This window comes from Montipora foliosa, chromosome 3, assembly GCF_036669935.1.
Source record: "Montipora foliosa isolate CH-2021 chromosome 3, ASM3666993v2, whole genome shotgun sequence".
Taxonomy (NCBI): domain Eukaryota; kingdom Metazoa; phylum Cnidaria; class Anthozoa; order Scleractinia; family Acroporidae; genus Montipora; species Montipora foliosa.
In genome coordinates this window covers 66,806,487-66,821,486 of record NC_090871.1, presented here as the reverse complement: position 1 = coordinate 66,821,486, position 15,000 = coordinate 66,806,487, and the positions used below count along the sequence as shown (strand labels likewise).

Genomic DNA, 15,000 nt, shown 5'->3' with positions numbered 1-15,000 from the left:
TACTTTCGACGCTCAATTGAAAACCGCTCTAAAAAATCTGAATGTACATTTAATTTAACAGAATGCAAAACCAATGAGGAATGTGGAGTTTCCGGTTATTGCCAGTATTTTCTCTGTAAGTGTAAAGATGAACTGATCAAAAAGGGATTCACAAAAACATGTTTACCTGGTAAGATACGCATTACAGATTTTTATACTTGAAGTCTGAGTTACTTAGAAAATAAATTAAAATGTTAGCTCGCGCTAAAATTAGGAATTTGATTCAATCAAGAAATTCCTTTTCTTAACAGCCCCTTTACAGAAGTGCAAGTCTCACAAGGAATGTCATGAAAAGGCAAAATGCTTTATGGGAAAATGCATCTGTCAGAATAACTTCACAGGAAATGGAAAATTCTGTAGGGGTAAGTAAAGAAGGTACACATCACGGATAACCTCAGCTTTGAGTATGATTTTGAAATTGTAAAAACCAGGTGCTCGTTTCTCGAAAGTCCCGAAACGTTACGGGATATTTTCGAATATTACATTTCCCTTTCATGATATCAAGAACGGAGAGTGTTTTTAAAGTCGTCAAACTCCACAGCACAGTCATTTTTCTTTGAAGTTTTGCTACCTTGAAAAGATGTTAAAAGATCGACTTTCCAAAAAAGGCGATTGACATGCAGTTTCACAAATGGCTTTTCGGTGCCGAAACGTTTTCGGGACTTTCGAGAAACGGGCCCCAGTCCCCAGTCGTCCGAGGGGTGGATAGCACTATCCACTGAATAACTCAATTGATTTTGCTACTGTGTATCCGCTGGATAGTGATTTAGCTAGTGGATAGTTATCCACCCTTTAAACAAACAAGGCCAGGGAATTATCAGTAACAAAAATGGAAGTTATGACAGAACGAAATGAGGTAGGAGAACTATGTTTATATCTGATCACATGAAACAGCCTCAAATTCAGTCTCCTTGTTTTTTCACCTTCTTCGATCTTAGCCAGATTCTTGACGGTAAAAAGAAATAAGAAAGGAGCCAGAGATCTCGAATTATTGATGAGAATAAACCCATCCTCAACAAATTTCCATGTGACCAGCTGATCAGTCTCTCTTATTGATAACAATGAAAATTAAGAGATTGAGAGAGCCTGGTTCCAAGCCTCGATCGTGTAAGGAAGAGTGGAGTCAATTTTAATATATTTGTCTTTGAACATGGACACTAAGGGAAAGATGGTGATAAATTTCACCAGGAAGACCTATAAAAAATAAAATATTTGGCTAATTACTAATTTTTATCCTCATCCATTCATCAATTCATCCTTTGAGCGATAAAAAAACAATACACCTCTACTGCAATAATATAGTTGTTTTTTTTTTTACGAAACTTAAGCATTGTAAGTTCCCATTCATACGAAGGCTTTTCTGAGTTGCTAAAACATGGCTTATGTAACGTGACAATGCCCTGTTTAAAAGAAGACACCAACAGAGGTTAATTTCTCGACCCCTTTACCATCGCCTATTTTCTATTTCATTGTTGTCATCTTGCGCATCGCTTGAACGCTTTTGTCCTTAATATTTGATTCTTCGGCGTCAGGTTAAATTGTGAATTGAAAACACGTTTCGATTTTTTATTAGAGGGTGAACTGTGTTCTAAAGAACAAGTGGAGCAGTGCGGTCCTAATTCCAAATGCATTAGCGATCCTATTATTCCTGACAAACCAGTCTGCAGATGTCTTAAGGGTTACAGAATGTTCAATGGGAGCAAGTGTGTTGGTAAGTAAAAAGGATAAGATTATGTTAGTAGTTAGGACGCGGTTTCACGCAGGCTAAGATCAGTCTTGACAATGATCAAAGCACGATTGTGAACTCTCGTGATTCCCCGATTGATGCTGTTCTGATTAATCCTACTTATTTTTTTTAACGGATGCTTGAAGTTTTCTTTTTGAGTCAATGTGCTGTCCTGGGCGTGGTCGGGCACTTCTGAATTAAAAAAGTTTTCTAGGAGCGAACTATCGACTACCCTTATGTTGAAACTACTATTTTTTTCGGAGTTAGTCTGTTTTTAAGGTTAAAAAAGTTATTGAAACCAATGCGTTCGTAGGGAATAACGCCGGATAGGTTACTGTTTAGAAACCTATGTACCTAGATATGATTCAACCAAGTTTCTTTGAGTTAGTCATGCAAGAATAGTTGAATATATTGGAGAAAAATGAAACCTCGTAATGAGTCTGTTCGCAATGCCTGTTTTCCTTGTTTTCCACAGATGTTGACGAATGCAAGACTTTGAGGGCAAAGTGCAAAGATAGCCGCTGTGTTAACACAGTTGGGTCATACGCCTGTACTAATTGTAAACATGGTTTTATTGATGGACATCACGGAGAATGCGTAGGTCAGTCCGCAAGTTACTGAACAAATAACTTAGGTACTTTGAGCCCGCGATCTACATGGTTCAACAACATACAGAAAAAGCATTCACAGTGACCATGTACGTTAGTGCTCTAAATAAAAAGCTATCTTAGTGTATCGAACTATCTCCATTGAACTATTTTCTCCGGAAATTAAAATGCCTACTTTTTGGAAACATGCGAGTTGAAATGCTTCTGCTCTTGGATCAGCTTTGCATCCATCTACTAAAACCATCTTGCTTTATGCCGTGAATTTACACCAAGTGATCTCGTTTCTTAGCGATAAGTGTGACTTGAAGATGAAATGAGTAGAGAAAACATGAAGAAGACTGGTAAAAGACTAAAATCCGAGTATTTTCCTTTACTCTGCTATCAATATTCGTTAACTAACCAAACTAACAAACCAAGCTTCTTAAATTTGCTACATTTCAAAATTATTTTGATTGACGTATTCATCATTTTCACTAAAAGGCTAACTGTTCTGAGATCGAAGCTTGCACTTAAATACTACAGATTGGCTGGGAACAGTAAAACAATATTCCTTTCTGAACATAATGTCTTTAGTAACTCTGTATCGGAGCCCACGTAACTATGTCAGTCACATAGGGAATAGGAAAACTCCATTGTGTAATACACCACGAAGTGTGTGAGGAGTTTTGAATGATAGACAACCTTGCTCATAATATTTTTGTCTTTTGTTTAAGCCATGGATGAGTGCGGTGGTTGTGGTGAAAATGAAGAGTGTTATGAAGGCGAATGTTATTGTGCTGACGGATATGACTTCAATGCACTCGGCCAATGTTTCTTGCCAGATGAAGGTGAGACACAGGAATTACCAAACCGAAACAAATTCAGCACGAAGCAGCATTTCAAAGTTGTCCTGTTTGTGATGATAGTGAGATTTAGCACCGTTTTTCGCAACATAGTTGCTGCTTATCATACTAGTAGTAATCTCGAGTTATTGAATAGCGTTCGGTGATCGCTTTGGTAGCAAAGGGGGAGGGGTAGGGAAGGAAATAATCTTATAGGAACAAAGAATCATCAGGTGCGCGATCGACATTTGCGCATATGACGTATCAATTCACGTATGACGTAATTCAAGATGGCGCGGAAAAAGCAGACAAACGAAAAAAAACGAAAAAAGCATGAAACCAGGAGTCATAATCAGGGTTATGGCTTCTGATGAACTTCTTCCGACTAGTTTCCTCTCTCTTTCAAGAATTTGCTCAATATGTGTACCCAAAAGGTAAGGAACGAGCTTAAATCACAGACTGAAATTCCATTGAGTTAAGGTTTTCCACCGCGCATCTTATACTGGCATGACATTGCGACTTCGAAGATGGCGGCGTTTCGGCTCGCCGGCTATCTGAAGAGAGAAAACAAAGGCCGCTTTCGCTGTTCAAAAGCTTTTAAGGACAATCACGATAACTCTTCTCCGTTAAGAAATTGTTGTTTTGAAATTCGCCCCAGTCCTTTCGAGGAAAATGATTTATACATTTGTCGGCGTGTTGCGAAGAAACGAGCACGATAACCACCCCTTTTTACTGGTGTTATTTACTCATAATAGGTACAGGGAAAACATATTTTAAGGAGAAAAAAAGTTGGATGGTAGAAGTTGAAGTATTTACATATAAATGACGTGAAATTGCACTTGGAGCCAGACACTAAGTGCAAGGTTAGGACTGTGGCGGTCCAATTTGATTACGTTTTTTTTACAAGATTGGGCAAATTGAAATCACTTTACTAAAAGATTATAGCCCGGACAAAGAAGTCGGCTCACGTTTTCAGTAATACTTAGTAGCTTTTGCTATATAGCAATAATTTTTCCGCTTGATCAATCTTCGAACGCTTCTCGCGTAATTCGGTAAAAAACACTTAGAATAAGGGGGATACAGCACGATTCAACAAGCACTGTGACCCCATCTTTTTATTGTGCCGATCTTCCACGATCGGGTTGCTTCTCATGACAGTTAAAATCTTTTTGACAAGCTATTGACTCTCGTTTGCCTTTTCACTGATGATTTCGGTAGACCCACCGATTAATCTCTCCACTAAATTTCTACAAAAGCGGTTTCAGGAACATCTGAAAATATGCGATCACTGATTTCTGCTCATTTTGAAATTGCTGTCTTTTTTTCCTTGCAGATTCATTATTGTCCAATGGCCGTGCCAACCCGCGCTCCGCCCAGCGCTTTCTCAGTTGCCTGTGGATGTTCTTTCTCGGGTCCTTGGTTCACTAAGCGATTGGAATTGCTATAAAACAAGTCCAGGCAGATTTTATGTGTTAACTCCAACCTTCTAGAGACATCCAGACGATATCTGGACATTAACTGGAAAAATATCAGTTCAATTCACCTCTCTTTGCAATAAAAAGTACTCCTTTTTATGCACCGTTTTTTGACGATCGAGTTTGCGTGTGACCACAGGTGATCTTTTCCCTTTAAATGTTTTATAACTGAAAAAATACCTTCCCTTGAAGGCAATATCAATGTAAAAGCTCATTGTCCGCAAAAATGATGAAGTTCGGGAGGATGTTATGCAGGAATACCTTATTCGTTTTTCAGTGACAGAGGTTTTATACTCCTGTTCTCTCTTTTCACCAAAAGCTCGAATCTATTGTTCGCGTGAAAAACCTGGAGAAGAACTCCAGAATCGAAATTGCAGAAACACCGTTAGTTTTACATTTAGCGCCTGAGAAAACCCAGAAATAAGATTTCCAAAACATAGCGAAACGCGACGAATCCCAGAGAATTTTAGACCCATATGGATTTACGCTCAAAACAAGTAATGGTTTACTTATCAAACCAGGAAATTAAAATTCAGTCGCTGTGTCTAACATACGGTAAGCAATAGCAGCACGAAATTTGCGCATGCAGAGACCAAGTCTCCAAAGTAGAGGATGTCAAAAGCGGGATCAGTAGTGGTACTTCTGGACGCGTTGCCAGAGCAACGATGCACCCCGAGATTTCCACCCACGGATCGCTTGTACCAGCCACTAGGTCCCAAACTAGGTTTCAGAGAGCGAGGGAGGGAAAAGTCGGCCCCTATTAAAACACATCACTTTCCTTCGCCCCGGATGGTTCCTCATCTAATGTAATATAACATTCCGATCCACATATACTACACACATTTTCGTCACCAGAGCCTCGGATGTCATGTCTGCGCATGACCGTAGGCTCTGGGAAACTCTACTTGCACCGTAGGGTTCATCTAGCTAAAAATTGGCTATTTGAACCTTACGGCGTCTGCTCACTCCTCGTACTAACATGAACGCACCAATTAGAGACGCTTTTTATTGCTCTTCACGAAAACCAATGAGAAGAAACTTGTATCAGGGTTCCCCAGAGCTCTTATTTGCAAAAGAGAAGAGCTCTGGGGTTGAGACTGATATTACACAGTGAAGGCATTTCTGCATTTTATATGGTTCGCACTTGTGCAGATTGATATGAAGTCCACGTACATGGGCTTATCTGCTTATTTTGCCTGTCAGAAAAGTGACTTGAAGACAAGCTTTTTTCACGCTTATATTAAAATTTAATTTTTTTAAAAAAGACTACGTTTTCGCAAAGCTGAAGGGTAGCATTACCATTTCTAAGACTTCAAGGGAGAGTGGACACAGGTGACTTCAAGGGAGAGTGGGCCCAGGAGAAATAAGAAGTGAGTGGGCCTTGGGGAAGTGAGCAAGACTTGATCTCACTCCTATGGTTTTCTTGTCCTTCTTTTCTCACCCCCCCCCCCCCCCCCCGCCCCCCGGGTTTTACTCCTCGCCCCAGATTCTCCACTTGTTCGTCCCATATGAAGACCAGATTTGCTGGGCCTCGAACATTGTGCTTTTCTGTGCCAACTACCGCCGGAAAGCGGGTTAACAAACGTTCTACGTCTTCTGTTTTTCTTCTGTGAGGAGCAAAATTCATTTTTCGTCACTAGAATTTCAGATCTTTTCTCTGAGCCCAAAAAGACAAAAAAGCTCTGGTATTGAAGACACCGGAAGTTTGTAGTTCGTGCCTGCGCAAATGAGACGGAAGTGGATTATGTGGTCCATCATGGAAGAAAAACAAATTTAGACCACAATTCTCGGCCACGCGTGGCTTTTTGCGAACAGTGACATCTTGAGTGATAATTGCGCGTGATTATTGCTCGAAGGAATTGCTTGGAATTAATTTTGATGACGTGAATAAAGGCCGGAAACTCATTTTCATTGGCGCGCACAACGCCAAGCTAACAATCCATAGTCACCAAAAAACGTGGGTTCTACACTTCAAACAAGGAACGGTGGTTCGTTTTACTTAGCCCATCGTGATGGCAAAGCACGCGGTCATTTTGATCCTTGTAATCGCTGAACTGATATCAGGAAAAGGTTAGGCCTCTGCCTCGCGGTTACACACTCCTTCAGTTGTTACCGGGAAATATTTGATAAGGCAAATTATAGCTATGTGAATTGCACTTGCTCTACGGGGTTGAGAAATTTTGTTAGTCTGAAAAACCAAGTTTACTCTTGCTTATTTATATCAAATTGCACTCGATATCATGTGACACCGTTACAAACTAACCACTTCATTCAATTTTGCAAGGTAGCACTGTCAATTTAAGGCCCTTTTCACCTCCGTGGAAAAAAACGCTGACTGTTACTTGATTTATGGCCCTCGAACACTGTTAGAAAGTGGTGTGTATCACTTTGTAACTAAGTAACAATACCCGCGTTCCGTCTTTGCTCTCCAAACTCAGCCCAAAATTCTCCCAAAAACGTTGCGGGATTTCAATTTCCCGAGATCGAGGCCCCGAGTTGGGCGAGGCCGGTTGTGATTTAATTATAAAGGTTTATATTGCTTCATTTCAGCAAATAAACAACGACAGAAAACCTGTGAAAACGACTCTCAGTGCCCATCTTACTCTGCCTGTAATGGGAACCAGTGTGTTTGCAAAGGGGATCTTGTAGGATCCGGAGATTTCTGTGAGCTTGGTAGGTATTTTCAAAAACAGTTAACAAATTCGTAATACCCATAACAGATGATATTTAGATCAGTGCATATACTCCTTTCGTTAACCGTTAATAAAACCGGGTTTATCATGACTTTGAGATTGATTTGCAGTACTTAATATCATGTAATATAAGGGGCGTAGCGTGTAATTTCAGTAATAAAGATGCCCAGATCGACAAATACAAACCATGGAGTGGAGTAATCTCGATTTGGGTTAGAGGGTAGGGGATATCCTGAGCGACAACAACAGAAATAAATGGTGAAATAAATGGTGAAAAGGACGAATTAGCCATCCCTTGTAATGATTAAGAGTCTTCCCAGAAACATTTTTTTTTTCAGATTTTGGCTTTCTGCCCAAATGCATACTCGGATAGCCGATTGAAAGCAACAATGATAGCTTCGTTTTCAAACCCCAATCTGACAATTAAACAGATTTGTCCTCAGGAGAAATGCCACCCCCACATATAGATAACTCTAATCAAAGGAAATACCGTTTACAATATCTTTTTCTTACTTTTCAAAGTCCGTGTAATAATGCAAGTAATTTTATTAAACACAAGAAAGATTATTTGTTAGTTGCTTGGTGACGGTGAAAGGACTCTGAGAAACTAGCTAATTATATCCACTTTCCACTCCGGCACTGTCCCGCTTTAACTCTGAATTTTAATACCGCTCTGTTTTAGCAAAGCCAATCGAATGCTCTAATCATGACTTTTGTGGACCTGATGCCACATGCATAAACGGAAAATGCCTTTGCAGGGGAAAAACAGTTGGTGGAGGGGAGAAATGTCGCGGTGAGTTTCAATCGGAATTAGCAATGCATTAACAAACCCATTTGGCTGATACTTTATAAAATCATTTGAATCCTAGCTTGACATTCTAAATGAAAGAATCTTAATTTCAAATTACGTGCCAGAGACAAACGAATTAAACAAAAGAGAAAATGTTTCATTACTTGTGCGCCATTTCAAAGAACGAACAGACGTGTATATGTTGTCGGTCAAATCCTGTCATCATTTTTCCTAGGTTGAATATGCACTCAAGCTAGTTTAAAGCACCTATCAACCCCCCCCCCCCCAAAGGATTGAAGAACCCTCCTATTATACCTTCTCTCAATTGTAAGCTCTTTCTTACGCATCTCAGCACATCTTCTCAATGTTTCGTATCATCTTATCGGTTTGATATTCATGTATAATATCCAAAAATGATCCTAAGCTGACCCTAATTTTTCTCTGGGCTTAATTTAGGCTCCAACAAAGGTTTCTTCAATTCATCCGAGCGCGTATTCAACCTATGTATATGTACAAACGGATTCAACCTGAGAAGAGACTTGAACGGCAACAGGTACACAGACAGAAATTAATCAATACGAGCGGACGGACGAATAAACCAATGAAATATTAAAAGATGTATGATGACCAGCGATTTTATTATACTTGGTTATTTGTTTCCTTCCCTCTGGTTTGTGCTCAGATTCCCTCCTATTTCTCATCGATAACAGAATTGTGATTGTCTGCATGCGATATAATTTGTCCGGCAGCATCACTCTGAAATGTGTGCTAATTATTCTAGTTGATTTCAGAATACCAGTTATGTCCACGAGACAAAAATTATTGTGGGAACAGCAAAGTTTGCTTGGTTGATCCATTATTTCCTGATAGTTGCGCTGGTGAGTTCACCATAAATCGTAATATACAGATTTAGCCGAGCCTAAGAGCGGAGCTCACGGGTTATTCAATCTTACAATAAGTCAACCCGGCTTGATCCTTCGATCCATTCGAAACCCAGTACTTGGTAAGCGGTCAACTTAAACCTCGATGAGCTCTTAACTCGAGCCCGCGATATGATCACGTGATACTGGTCAGCGGATACCTTGTTTGACAGGTGTCAGTTGACCATAACATGGATGTCTAGTATAAAAAATGAACGTTGTAAACTAGCTGAAATATGGCCAAAAATGTTAGGCACAAGTATACAAGTATTGATTATTATTATTGTTATTGTTATTAATCATAAGAAACTGTAGCAAACATTGCTAAAGAGTGCTCAATACACGTTTGTGTAGAGCGGTGTATAGAATTAAATGACTAAATGAAAACACTCAAGATTCCCTGCGACTCTGAGTTTCGTGCGTATGCACTCATCAGGCAGATTTAATGAAGAACAGACTTATTAGCTAGCTATATATACATATTTACGATGAGTAGAACAATGGGGTCCTGATTACAATGGGTGAGAAGGGCGGAACTGGGGGTGTGGTGTAAGACTGGCTGAGCTAAAACAAGCGCAATACAATAGCTATTGTGTAGGATAAGCCTTAATTGTTCTTGAGATAAAACTTGTTTTCATGTCGGCATTTGGATACAAGCTCGGATCGTTTGTTCAGTAGATTGTTGTTGCTGCGTTTAATTATATGAAGTTTTTCTGCTAAGCATAAATCACATCTTTTGCTTGATAGGGGCGGGCTCTTGCAATGAAGATCCTTCAGTCAATCTGATGTAGTTCTTGGTAGTGGTTTGATTGGCTGTCGTAGAAGTTATTTGTGCATTATAGATCAGGCTGGTGGTTAAGCATTTATTGTCGAGAGGGCAATTTTGTTGGGATCTGCAGCTACATAGTTTGTCGCTATTGTCGTTGACGATGTTATTTGATAAGATCTTCTTGTTATGCTTGTTTATTATGGCTCCCATATTCTCCATACAGCTGTAACTTACTTTGATGTTGTTCATGTTGAAAAGGGTGTGATACTTGTGTTGTTGAGGGAAGTGTTTAGATACGAGCTTAACGAAGGTTTTGCCGATGTTAGTCTTCAAGCTGCTGTTAAAAAGGGGGATTATACCAGATAATCTCTGACATTTCCTGCAACGAAGAAGAATTCAACAAAGCTAAGACTACCTACGACGACGATCTCAAATCCAGTGGATACACAGCAAGCCTTTCCTACAACAAACACACACAAAATGATCGACCAAGTAGAAACCGCAAGCGTAACATTATCTGGTATAATCCCCCTTTTAACAGCAGCGTGAAGACTAAGGCCCTTATGGCCTCGCTTTCAAACGTAAAATTCAAAAGAACATTTAACCTTGAACGAATTTGCATGGAAACAAAAGAATACCAAAATGGCGGCCATTTTGGGATAAGGTGTATACATGGTCGTAGGGTGACCAAAACCAAATTTTCTCGTTACCTTATTTTCTGGAGCTACGCTGTTAGTTCATAAAAAATGTTCATTAGTCAGTAGGTTACCCTAGCAAAGGAAAGTCTCTCACGGTATTCCAGTAATACGCTCGGTTTCTATTTCAGAACTAGACGAATGTGAGAAGCAAGGAAAGTTTTGTCCTCGATTCGCGATCTGCAAAAAGACTACTCCTGGACCGTTTGATTGCTTCTGTATTGAAGGTTTTAGAATGGCAAGCAGAGGTCGAAACACAATTTGTGAAGGTACAATTACAAAAGTCCAATTTTGTTATCTTACATCACACATTGACAAGAAGTGTCACCTGAGGCTACGGGAAAAGCTTATTCAATACCTTGCCTTGTTGAAAGAGAAAATTAAATTAATCTATCGAAAAAGGTCTTTTATTTTATTTACCTCATATTGACAGAGAATGTTGCATGAGTTTTTATAAGACATTAACGAAGCGTTATGTGGCAAATTTAATGTAATCGTGAGATTACTTTCAACACTAGTACTCAATACATCAATAAAAATCTCTTTTAATAAAGTTTACTTCAGTCAATTATTATTGCAGATGTCAATGAATGTCTCGAGGATCAGAAACTTTGCCGTGGTGCAGACATGGTGTGTCATAACAAAGTAGGAGGATATGAGTGCGCTTGCAAGAATGGTTTACGCTTAAACTGGGATAACAAATGTGCCCGTAAGTATCAAATAAATACTCATGAGTTACGGCAAAAACACAGCCATGGATGTCAATGCCAGGCAAGGGAGATGCTTTGCTCAGATGTAATTGGCGCTACCTTTTAAATAGTTGAGGACTAAACTTGTATGAAATTGTGAGTGAGGTATACGTACATATGCGAAAAACGAGAACTCTAAAAACCAGGAATCCGTTTCCCGTTGGTCGCTTAAGTGCGTAACACGACTCGCCTCCAACAAAGAAGTAAGATGCAATCGTAAACAGTATGAGCTTTACAAAAAGAAACCTTTCATCTGTCTTGCAAGGCAATTACTAATGGAAGGCTCGAAACTTGCAATGGTAAACGGTGCGGAAAAATGCACAGGTGTAGGTGTGGTACATAATCCTCTTAACTCCGAGCACGAGGATCCTTTAAGGACGATACCTACTAATTCAACGGTATTTTTGCGCGGTTTACTGAATATGCGGGAAAAGCAGATCTTAACATGTGTTATTGAAATCCAAAACGAAAATTGGGGGTAACCACGCATTTTTCGAAGATAATTAATCAACAATATTTGTAAAAAGCTTTAAAATACAAAGCAATGTATGGCGTTCTTTTCCAAATTGAAGCTTAATCATCTCTGAAAAATGCACGGTTACCCCAGTTTTCTTTTCGGGTACAAAGAGAACTGGCTAAGTTCTGTTATCTCTCCATAGGTTTGAACTGCGCAAAATTACCCCCGTATTAATAAGCACCGCCGATAGGAAATCCCAGTATATCGAGATGCGCAGAACGTATGCGCAATAACAATAGTAGGCACCGTCCTTAAGCGCAGTCAATAATTTTTACCTTATCAGGGAAGAGGTTATGTTTATTTTTCAGCTTTGAACGAATGTGATGAAAGAGGCGAGCATTGTCCATATGCAAGCACCTGCAAGGAAACCTCACTGGCTTCTCATCATTGCGTCTGTGATCCTGGGTTTAAACCTGTGAAGGCGGGAGAGAAACTGCAACGCTGTGAAGGTAGATTGAAGTCACCGTTTGGCAGTTGCCAGTTAAAAGTCCAAGGAAATGGATTCAAAAGTGATTATAGTTATTGAGGAGGTTGTATAATTCAGAAAGAAGGAACTTAGCAATTAATGCCGCGAACTGTTGAGCTATAATTCACTAAAAAGTGAACATTTTATTTCATGAGGTGTTCCGGTCAAACGTGTATGGCCAAAGTATTGCTTTCAGATCAATAATGTGGGCTAAAAAACCTTTTTCCTCATTGGTATACTAAGGGGCTCTTCATCACATGATCGCGGTTGACCGGGATGTCTCGGTCACCGAGATGAAATTAGTTTCTGTTCCTATGGCTACTTTTAGCCCGCTTTCCGAGATGAAAATTTTGAAAAAGTTGTGACGCGACCATTCAGGCGTGAAATCTAACGAACAAGCCTTGCGAGAATTTCTCATTTTCTTTGTTCAAGCATAGTCAGTCCACTAACTATGGTTCAAGCAACCTCAAATCTCTTTTGACTTAATGTCAACTATCGGCTTTTACTTCGTGTAGAAGACACACATGACGTAAAACAATAGAACAAAAATCATGAAACAATACCTAATCAGAATTCTAAATCCCTTAAGACCCCTAAAGCTTTGTTACGTCATGTGCGTCTTCTACACGAAGTAAAAGCCCAACTATCAAATGAAACTATTCCACGCTTCATTATCGAAGAAAAGAGAAGTAAAAAGTCGGTTATGTCCGTCCTATCACGAGAATCAACTGTATTATTTTCCTCCTGTTAACCGGGATGAAGTGTTCATACGGCAAAATTTTCAGCCCGCTTACCAAGATCTCGGCAACCGAGCCAGCCCGCCCTCTCATACGAACACATCGTAGTTTTTACAAAGGATTTAAGGCTGGTTTTCACTAGCGACGGAGCCGGAGTCGTAGTCGGAGTCGTAAGAGCGCTTATGACCAAGTGAAAATCAAAGATCGGAGTCGTAAGCGGAGTCATAAGCTCGACGGAATCGTAATCAGAAGAATCAGAACGTTCCCATTTTCTTCCGACTCCGCTTATGACTCCGTCGTTTATGATCCAGTGAAAATTAGATTGTCGGAGTCGGACGCAGAAGCGCAAGAAACAACCAATCACAATGCCCGGTCAACTGGGCTCATATGAAGAGGCCCTAAGAATACTGTTAAAAATAAAAAAAGGAAGGTTCTGCGCATTTCAGTCACGTTTATGGCATGGTAGATGAATTTGAAATATGATTTTTATGATTTTTCATTTCGCAAGTAACATGATTGCCGCCTGACCGCGTCTGCCAAGCAACTTGTTTTCTATCCCTCTCACGGCGCATTACACCTTTCTATCATTTCATGTGTTAGCCAATGCAAACAAATGTTTCCGTTACATGGTTATTATTATTATTATTACTACTCAAAATAAGCTCTTTTACAGATAAAAATGAGTGTTTGGCGGGCGATTCCACGTGTACTGCTGATCGCTGTCGAAATACTGTTGGCTCATACACTTGTGTTCAGTGTCTGCCAGGATTCATTGAGAGCAAGTACGGACATTGTGTGGGTGAGTATGTGAAGGTTAGATCTGGCAATCATCACTTTACCTTGATATACCTGTCGGTAATTCGAACTCTGAATGAGTTCACTTTTTCAAAGGTATTTTGCTTCGGTGTTGTGCGGGAAAATATTAAGCCTGATCCTTTGCCGAGTTCCAAACTAAAGTAGAAAGCACCGCGATGAACGTACTAAACAAAAGGGCACTATTTCATTTCTAATTGGACACGGCTTGAATTGCATTGTTACAGTAATGCAGTACACTGATTTCAAAGGTAATGGTTGAGAAATCTAACTGCTAACCTTAAATCACTTTGCAAATTGTTAGTGCCGGCCAGGTTGCAAAGACCGCGGTTTTGTTTGGATCTGTATCAGCAAGCATGCTATTAAAAAAAAATGCTGGACTTCGTCTTACTCAACTCCAAGGAGAGTTTAAATTGGTATTAGCGACATGATAAATCGTGCGTAATTCTGCCGTGGAACCATACATGGGAAAGTAGTAATACACTCAATTGCTTTCTGTCATTGAAGCAGAGATCAGCGAATCGATTTTCTATTTACCTTTTACTCCTTTAGGAAAGATGACTAGATCCGCATGCCATTGTGATCCTGAAACTGAGTACTGCAGAAACAGAAAATGTGTCTGCAAAAGAGATTACAAAAGAAATACACAAGGGGATTGTATTTTACCTCCCGGTAAATTATACAGTACAATTACATAGTAAATATGACATTAAATAAATGATTTTTTGGGGTCATAACCCAGTCAGAGGCATGAGACGACCGTGAACTTTTCACTGCTCTCAACCAATCGTATTCTACGCCCGAAGAGTTTGGAAGATGTTCCGAACACAACCCAGTGTCCCATGCATTTTCTATGGAAATAGGACATTTCGGCGACAGTGAGATCAATCACATTCACATTGACTTCTCTTTTCTCTCCCTGGTCGAGTTAATTTTACCCAATAGACCTTATTCATAAATGGTGGTCAATTTATAATTCTTTTGTCGAAGTGCAAATTAGCCTACCAAGCCTCGATACCATACAGTGAATTGAAAAGATTTCTTGCTCTAAAATGAGGCTTGGTAGGCTAATTTGCACGTGGACAAAAGAATTATAAATGTGACCGCCATTTATGAATAAGGTCTATAGTTTTTTTAATATTTTAAACAAAGGTTGATGTGTCATATACTCACTCTTGGAGG

The 15,000-nt window shown here is 39.7% G+C and overlaps 2 protein-coding genes across 2 annotated transcripts in view; both read left to right on the top strand.

The window, feature by feature from the left end:
• LOC137995848 (tenascin-like) overlaps positions 1-4,901 on the top strand; it is a 17,471-nt gene extending 12,570 nt beyond the window's left edge. Inside the window, exons 10-15 of the mRNA XM_068841319.1 lie at positions 62-169; positions 291-401; positions 1,613-1,750; positions 2,241-2,366; positions 3,087-3,200; positions 4,528-4,901. Of these exons, the coding sequence (XP_068697420.1) occupies positions 62-169; positions 291-401; positions 1,613-1,750; positions 2,241-2,366; positions 3,087-3,200; positions 4,528-4,622 (692 nt within the window). The 3' untranslated portion in view covers positions 4,623-4,901. The remainder of the gene's footprint in view (positions 1-61; positions 170-290; positions 402-1,612; positions 1,751-2,240; positions 2,367-3,086; positions 3,201-4,527) is intronic.
• Positions 4,902-10,672: 5,771 nt separating this feature from the next.
• Positions 10,673-15,000, top strand: part of LOC137995845 (adhesion G protein-coupled receptor E2-like) — a 5,176-nt gene continuing 848 nt past the window's right edge. The window contains exons 1-5 of the mRNA XM_068841316.1: positions 10,673-10,805; positions 11,117-11,245; positions 12,111-12,251; positions 13,679-13,804; positions 14,371-14,490. Of these exons, the coding sequence (XP_068697417.1) occupies positions 10,772-10,805; positions 11,117-11,245; positions 12,111-12,251; positions 13,679-13,804; positions 14,371-14,490 (550 nt within the window). The 5' untranslated portion in view covers positions 10,673-10,771. The remainder of the gene's footprint in view (positions 10,806-11,116; positions 11,246-12,110; positions 12,252-13,678; positions 13,805-14,370; positions 14,491-15,000) is intronic.